The following is an 8,785-nucleotide window of genomic DNA, read 5'->3' on the forward strand; positions in this document are numbered from 1 at the left end:
TTATATTCAGTCCTGAATTTAAATTAAGATTTTGAATAAGGGAATAGTAGGGAGGAAGTCTTGCAGAAAGCCTGTTTTGACTTTGAGATGTAGAATTAATTGTTGAGAGGAAGAGTGAGGGATAGATGGAGTCTGGCTAGAGTCATAATTAGATGTGAGGTGAAGTGAAGGTAATGGATAGGGTAGAACTTGGGTCTGAAACACACTCGTTTGCAATGAGAGCCTGAGTTAAGAAGAGCTTTGTGGACATGGGAAGAAAGGAGAAGACTCCAATAGACCATGAAAGGTGAACGTGAACAGTTGATCTAAGTTATGTGCAGTGTTTTCCTACTGGGTAGGAAGTTATGGGAAGTCATGATACTATTAACATAATGTGATGATGATATTAGTAACTGCTACCATTTGTAATTTATTGTGCACGCAGTGCTAAGGCTTTTTTTTCTTCAAGTATTATCTCATTTAATACAATTTTGGTGGTGTAATCTCTATATTTATAGATGAAGAAACAGAGGTTAGATAAACTAACTTATCCAGGATCATATGTCATAAGCATCAGGGTGGGGTCTGAACTCGAGGTGTCTAACTTTAAAACTTCTGGGGAGGAGAGAAACTAAATTTGTTGTTTGGTTTTCGATATGTTTAATTTGTGTATTTTATATGGCACCAGCTTCATATTCTCAGATTCTAGAGAGAATATTGGAATTCAGATTGATAATTGTTAATTTACTGTTAGTAAAATACTAACCCCTAGACCCAAGCTCCTATCCCAACATGATAAATTAAAATTTTATACATTCTTTTAAAAACAAATTTTATTTAGATGTGCTTTGCATTGTGTAGTATCCAGCTAAGACAGTCACTGTTTCTGTTTTTAAAGATAGATAAGGGCAGAAGATTAAATAGACATTTCTCCAAAGAAGACATGCAGATGGCCAACAGGCACATGACAAAAGGCTCAGCATCGCTAATTATTAGAGAAATGCAAATCAAAACTACAAGGAGGTATCACCTCACACCGGTCAGAATGACCATTATTAAAAAAGTCTACCAATAGCAAATGCTGGAAAGGGTGTGGAGAAAAGGGAACCCTCCTTCTGTGGGTGGGGATGTAAATTGGCACAACCACTATGGAAAACTGTATGGAGGTTCCTCAGAAAACTAAACGTAGAACTACTATCTGTCCCAGCAATCCCACTCCTGGACATATATTTGGAGAAAAGTATAATTCAGAAAGATACATGCACCCCCCTATGTTCATAGCAGCACTGTTTACAATAGCCAAGACATGGAAGCAACCTAAATGTCCATCAACAGATGAATGAATAAAGAAGATGTGGTATATATATGCAATTGAATACTACTCAGCCATAAAAAAAGAATGAAATAATGCCATTTGCAGCAACATGGATGGACCTAGAGATCATCATACTAAGTGAAGTAAGTCAGACAGAGAAAGACATAAATATTGTGTGATATAGCTTATCTGTGGAATCTAAAAAATGATACAAATGAATTTATTTACAAAACAGACTTTGAAAACAAACTTAATGGTTACCAAAGGAGAAAGGCAAGGGAGGGACAAATTAGGAGTTTGGTATTAACATGTACACACTCTTATATACAAAATACGTAAACAACAAGGACCTTTTGTATAGCGCAGGAAACTATATTCAATATTTTAAAATAATCTAGAAGGGAAAAGAATCTGTAAAGTATATATATGTATGAGTATATAACTGAATCACTTTACTGTACACGTAAAACATACAACATAGTAAAATCAACTATACTTCAATTAAAAAGGAAAAAATAAAATTTAGGCAATAAAAAAGAGGTATATGTATACATCAGAAATGTATCTAATACCTTTTGATTTTATATATATAAATAAAATCCAGTGTAGGTTGTGAATAGTGTCAGATGTGACTGTCCTTCAAGAGTGGCAAATGCTTCTAAGACTGTGAGGCGATTTATAGCAGTGTCATAATAGCCCAGGTGTTTTAAATGAAAAGGATTGAACATGCCGTTAATTTCACATTGACCAATCATTCTGATTCTATGTTTTTGTGAAAACAGAGACAATGAGCATTTGTTTTCTTTCCTTTTAGGTTGTAAAGCTCTCTGAGATAGTGACCTTAGCCAAGCAAGCCCAGGTGGATGTGAAGTTCCAGTTGCCAATCTGAGAACCCGGTGGATGGCTGCAGATGTTAAATGTGCTATAATCGTTAAAGATACTGTGTTTTGTGTTATTATTGTTCCTTTCCTCTTTCGTGTGTGGAGATCGTAATTGCCATCTAGGCACAAAAACTTTTAGAAGCATTTGGTCTGCATTTGTTTCTGTTCAGAATGGGCTGCTTGCATAACGAATGTGTAATGCAGTTTTCTAGTTTCTTCTGTTGCAGCCTTTGTTTTCACTTCTTTAGAATGTCACTTGCAATATGCCAGTTTATTATGGTTGGATACAGCATCCATCATTGATAAGAGTCTTATGAATAAAATAAATATGAAGATAAAGCTTTATTCTTTAGTGTTAGAAATGTATTATATCTAATAACTAGTTTCATTAGTAGAGCGATGTATTAAAACAATGTTTTATATAAGAAATGTTTATCTTCAACACCAAATACCTAACTAAATATATCAATCACTATTTATAAACAGATCTTTCAGACACTCCCCAGAATATTCTTTTAAGTATTTCAGTGAAGTAACTGGTGAATTATTTGAACATTGTTTTAATCATTACAAAACACTGATAACCGCAGGTCCTCATAATCCTGTGGTGTTGAGAAGAACCTGTAGGTTTGTATCAAGTAAGGATGTATGTACTAAGGACGTGGCAGACAAAATTAACAATGTCAGTTTAAATTAATAAAAATCTCCCAATGTGATTCGGATGTTTCTTTTTTCTTTTTCAAGTGAACATAGTGGAAGGTGATGTGTTCATCATTGCACTCACCACCTCGGAGGAACCGATTTGTAGATCATGTCCTAGGCATGATATTACATATTTTAAAGCTACCTACAGATATTTCACCTGAATTACACTATTTATGTGTATGCCCTCTGGTACCTTCTCCCCCCCAAACAGGTTGTCTTTGTGTCCCAGTTTGTGTATATGTGTATGTAGGGGGCCATCCTTTCTTCACTGCATATAGAACGGTTGATATTTAACTAATAACAGTGTTAAGACCATGTGATGCTAACAGTGTAAGTACCGTGGAAGGAGATAGCCAAGGAGTAAGCTGGGTATGTAACCATACTGTGAACCTGAGAATTCCCACCTATTTCTTAAAAGGGTGATCAGATACACACACACGAGTTCCCTTGTAGCCTAGCGGTTAAGGATCTGACATTGTCCCTGCTGTGGCATGGGTTCAGGCCTTGTTCCGGACACTTCGTGTGCCATGGATACATGGCCGAAAAAAAAAGACACAAACATACTGTGAGAGGCAGTGTAACATGATGGTTTTGAGCATAGAACTTAGAAATAGACTATCTGGTTTGAATCTTGGCTTCACTGCTTACTAGCTGTATAAGTGGGGGCATGTTTCTAAATTTCAGTATACCTCAGTTTCTTTTAGCTCCTTTCTCATCCTCACTAGAATTTTTTACTGGGAAGAGGGAGACAGGCAAAGAGGAAGAGAGAGGAAAGGAAATTATATAGAGAGACTACATGAAATATATATATACTCAAATCAGCTATACATATATCATTGTCTATCAATCTGTCTTCCTTGCCTGTACTTTAATAAAAGACTAAATCAGAGCCATTAATCACTTAAAATTGTGATAAAGTTATAATTAAGAGTACAAGTCTTTAGCTTTTAATTAAAAAAAATTGCAAAGAATTCTAGTCAATGATTAGCTCAGAAAAGACTGGTGTTTGTACTGGTTGGATCTAATCAGGAAAGAAGACAGTGCTTGGGATTTCAGAGACGATGTAATATAGACTCTTGGTAATACCAGTGTTTCAGTTTTCTATTCTTGCATCATGGATTATGCCAAAACTTGATTTTCAAACAACAACATTTTTATCTCATAGTTTCTGTGGGTCAGAAATTCGGAAGCAGTTTAGCTGGGTGCTCGGTAGTCCTTGGCAGGTTTTACTCCAGTAAGAGGACCTACTTCCAAGATGGCTCACGCATGGCTGTTGGCCTCAATTTCGCCACCTGTTGGCCTGTCCTTGGGGCTGCTTGATTGTCCTCCTAATAGGGCACCGCCTGCCTCTAGAGCAAGTGATCGACGGGAACAGGAAGGAAACCACAATGCCTTTCGTGTTCTAATCTCAGATATTTATGTTCTTGTCACTGCTGCCACTGTCTTATTAGAAATGAATCACTACGTCCAGCCCATAAGAAGGAAATTCAGCTCTACCCTTTCCCTCTCTCTCTCTTTTTTTTTTTTTTTCTGGCCACCCCTGCAGAAGTTCTGAGGCCAGGGATTGAACCTGTGCCGTATCAGTGATAACACCGGGTCCTTAACCCCCAGGCCACCAGGGAACACCTTAGCTCTACTTTTGAAGGGAGAAGTATCAGAGTTTGTTGATGTATTTAAAAAAAATTTTTTTTTTTTTTGAGTTCACTTCTTTTAATTAACTTGTTCTCACCACAGCACTGTTAAAGTAAAGGCATGACCCCTATCCTGTAGATGAGGAAGTCGCCTTGCATATGCCAGTAAGTGTCCGAGGTAAGAGGCAGAGCGGTGCTCTGACTCCAGGCTTCTTGCTCGGGGCAGTGGTCTTGCACAGGACCGTAGCTGCCTGGGAGAAGATGCTTCGGTGATATTCATTCCAATCATTTGTGGGAGGCTCTCCTGGACTCCAGGCCTTTCAGCCTGGCCATGGTGTGTTTGCTTCGGAGCCTGTCACCGCTGCTCTCACAGCCATCCCGTTGTTCCGACTGATACACCTCAGGGATGCGCTCATATCCACCATGAACTTGCAGCAGCTTGTACTTATTTCTCGTGGGCCAGGCAATAAGCTGGGGAGGGAGAGCGCTCTCAGGGGGCACCCTGAGCATCCTCCCAGCCTTCTGATAAGACCTTCCTTTGGAAGCTGTCAGAGGGCTCCTCAGACTCACTTCTTCAAGGAGGCATTCGACCTCATCCATTTCATCTTCACCTTCCTCTCCCAGCTCAGAGTCTCCTGAATCCTCAGGAATCGCCATGTTCAAGGCAGCACTTTTCTTCAACAAACAGACTGTCTTAACATTTGAGAAGCTGCCCTGGTCTTTCAGCTTCCTGCCTCTCACAGTCTTTTTAATCTTTTCACTCCTTTTGAAGTTCTCTTTAGACGCCTCCCCAGTCTCATCTTTCATGCGCTCTTCATCTGGACCTAATTTCCTATTCACGACTGGTTTTCTCCATGATCTCTTGGTTTGGCAGTCTGGCAATGTCTCTTTCCCTCTGGAGGGCATCCGGTGGGGATACGTCTCTAGCTGTGACTCAAACCAACTCACACCATACTGGATGCCCTCATCCACTTCATTGAATTGGCCCTCCCAGGTAGGGGAGACACTGTGCTCCTCATAGTTTATCTCTTCCTCATCTTCATCCTGGTTCCCACTCTCCATCTGCTCTGCATCCTTATCCATGTCGCACTGGATGCCCTCATCAACTGTGCTGAGCTGGGCTGACCAAGGAGGGGAGAAACCGTGGTCCTCATAGTTATTCTCTACCTCCTCTTCATACTCATCTTCATCCTGGTTCCCACTCTCCTTCTGCTCTGCATCCTTTCTAATGTCGCACTGGACGCCCTCACTGACTCTGTACACAGTGGACGGAAGGGAGGAATGACATCTCTCACAGAGGCTATGAGATTCACCTCCAGAGGGCATTTGCTGGGGCTTTTGCTGGAGTTGTACACCCTCACCTACTTCACTTGGCAAGGGGGGAGGGGCAGACATTACAGGGGAATGAAAATACTACTCCTCAGAGCTATCAGAATAATTATCATCATCATCAGATTCAAAGGAGTCACTATATCTCCACCATGGTCCTTTACTGCTTTCTGATGCAGACTCAGGGGATTGGCCAGATTGTGCAGCACAGCACTGCTTCATGTCACCTTGAGTGGTCCCATCTACTTTGTCGACCTGGGCCAACCTGGTAGAGGAGGGAACATGCCCCTCAGGGTAGCTACTGCTCTCTACCTCTTTCTTTTCACCTACATTCTCAGGGGAGAATGTATTCGTAGGGTTACTGGTCACCCTATGTCACGGCTGTCCCCTTCTGAGGGCATGTCTTCATTTTCATTCAAGTTTTCATCCTGTTGAGGTTCAGTTTCTGTTTGTGTGTCTTTTGTTTTCATTCTTTCGCAGTGGCCACCGTATTGTGGTGCCATGCTATAAAACAGAGGGACTATGGGTCTTTGGTTAAGAGCAGTGGGCAATGGGGACTGAGGGACGAGGAAGCCAGGATACTCAATGAACACCATGGGATATGGAAAATACAGACTTCCATTTGTGAAACCTGCCCCTGGAATGGAGAGTGGATTATAGGTGGGATTCTGGTACCAGGGACCCAGGAGAGGCTGCTGGGTCACGGGGGGCACAGGAAAGAAAGGTCCGATGTTCCTGCCCTCACAAGTCTGGTTGTTTCCTGAAGAGTCCATTTTCCAGGCTCGAAGTCTCTGGAGCCTCTGTGGTTGTGTACCAGGTGCGCTGGAAGAGTCTAGGAGACGGGAGAACAAATCTTAAAAATTTTTTATACATATTTTTATTACTCAAATGAATTTATCACATCTGTAGTTGTATAATGATCATAACAATCCAATTTCACAGGATTTCCATCCCATAACCCAAGCACATCCCCCCACCCCCATGTTGATGTATTTTAAAACCACAACTCCTGTTGGGTGTTGAGAGAGCAAACATCAAGGGCTGAGTTCACTCAGATTAAGGACTGCTAGGATGAGAAGCTAGGAGCTTGGGAGCCGTCTTGTGCTTGGACCACAAGAGGGAGAGTGCCTGCCTTGGCTGTAATCTCCCAACCCTGCTCAGTGGTGGACTCAGGGAAAGTAAGATAAGAATGTTTCTGGGGCAAAGTCAAAATGATCAGTAATATCAGTTGCAGCTGAGAAGTCAACATGAGGATACAATATGTCTAGGGGAACTGAAATAGGGTGTAACTAATCTGGGTAAGAATGATAAGTAACAGTACAGGAGGAAGTCAGTTTTGTGGAGAAGGGAGAGCTGAAACAACTGGCCGGTGGCTACTAACACCCTCCCACCCGATCTCCCCCTCGGAGATAATGGGCGCTCTGTTCTAGAACACCAGAACACCGCGATAAAGCAAGTATCCAGGAAAGAGTTACAATGTTTTGGTTTCCTAGTGCATGTAAAAGGTTTACACTATACCATAGATTATTTAGTGTGCAACAGCATTAGGTCTAAACAACATACATTATTCATTAAATAATTCATTAAATTCATTTAAAAATTCTTTATTGCTAAAAAATAAAAGCCATCTGAGCCTTCAGTGAGTCGTGGTCATATCAAAGATCACAGATCACCCTAACCAATATAACAAAAATGAAAAAGTTAGGAGTCCCCATGGTGGCACAGCGGAAACGAATCCGACTAGGAACGATGAGGTTGCAGGTTTGATCCCTGGCCTTGCTCAGTGGGTTAAGGATCTGATGTGGCTGTGAGCTGTGGTGTAGGTTGCAGACTCGGCTTAGATCTGGCATTGTGGCTGTGGTGTAGGCTGTTGGCAACAGCTCTAATTGGACTCCTGGCCTGGGAATCTCCATATGCTGTGGGTGCGGCCCTAAAAAGACCAAAAGAAAAGAAAAGTTCGAAACATTAAAAATTCCAAAATGTGGCACTGAGACGTGATGTGAGCAAATGCTTTTGGAGAAATGGCATCAATAGCAAGTATGCCTCAAACCTTCAACTTGTGAAAAACAGTATCTGCCAAGCACAGTCAAGTCAAGCACAGTAAAGTGCTGGGCCTTATGCTCATGAAGGTTCCTTATAGCCCTACCTGCTTCATATGAAAAAAAAAAAAAAAAAGGAAACAAAAAAACCCCACCTTACTTGAACATTTGACTTCTCCAGTTACAGTTCAGTAGATCCATATAAACTGCAGTTTCTGCATCAAAGAGGACCAATTTTGACTATTATATCAGCTTTACAGCTCCAGAACCTAGGGCAGTAAGCCTGGTGTTTTGTAGCAGATGGGATTTTAAAAGCCCACATGTTAAGAGAAAACATAAGCAAAAACAACAAAAGGAGAAACAACACTCACAACCCCAGCAGGACATTGAAACTGTTAACCTTTTAGTGAGTTGTTTGCGTCTGGCAAAGATCTCTATTTAAAGAAATTTGAAAATCATGGGTGTCGATGTTAGCAGGCCATGGGTCGGGTGTGCGGGGCTGTAATTACAGCCATGCTCTTTGGTCGTGTTGAAACGTAAAGGGTGAGAAAAGTCTTGTGGAAACATCCATTTTCAGATGTGTGTAATTTATCATGCAGTGATAAACTGAAATGAGATTTAGAGGTTTGCAGTATAAAATGAGGAAAGATCAAAGGTTGGTAAATCAATTTTTGTTTAAAGTTTGACTTAAAATGAAGCGGGGATCATGAAGGGATAAAGTAATAACGACGTAAAAGCTGGTGTCGGGGTGACAGCCTAGAGAGGAGAAAACGGGGAGAGGCAGGTGTGCCCGTGATGATTGATGCAGGAGACTCGAGACAAGGCCGTGTGTCCTTGAGGGCCGGGATTTGCCTTCCTGTTGAATGTTCTTGAGATCAAGGTGGCAGCAGTCTTTGTTCTCCTTGT

General features: G+C 41.3%; 1 protein-coding gene across 2 annotated transcripts in view; it reads left to right on the forward strand.

Moving 5' to 3' along the window:
• The window catches only part of SUCLA2 (succinate-CoA ligase ADP-forming beta subunit), a 54,253-nt gene extending 51,362 nt beyond the window's left edge, over positions 1–2,891 (forward strand). Inside the window, exon 11 of one of the 2 annotated variants that reach the window (XM_021065584.1) lies at positions 2,109–2,891. In XM_021065584.1, coding sequence (XP_020921243.1) covers positions 2,109–2,183 — 75 coding nt within the window. In that variant the 3' untranslated portion in view covers positions 2,184–2,891. The remainder of the gene's footprint in view (positions 1–2,108) is intronic. The other variant, XM_021065585.1, reaches the window with a different exon arrangement.

Source organism: Sus scrofa, chromosome 11 (assembly GCF_000003025.6).
Source record: "Sus scrofa isolate TJ Tabasco breed Duroc chromosome 11, Sscrofa11.1, whole genome shotgun sequence".
Lineage (NCBI taxonomy): Eukaryota > Metazoa > Chordata > Mammalia > Artiodactyla > Suidae > Sus > Sus scrofa.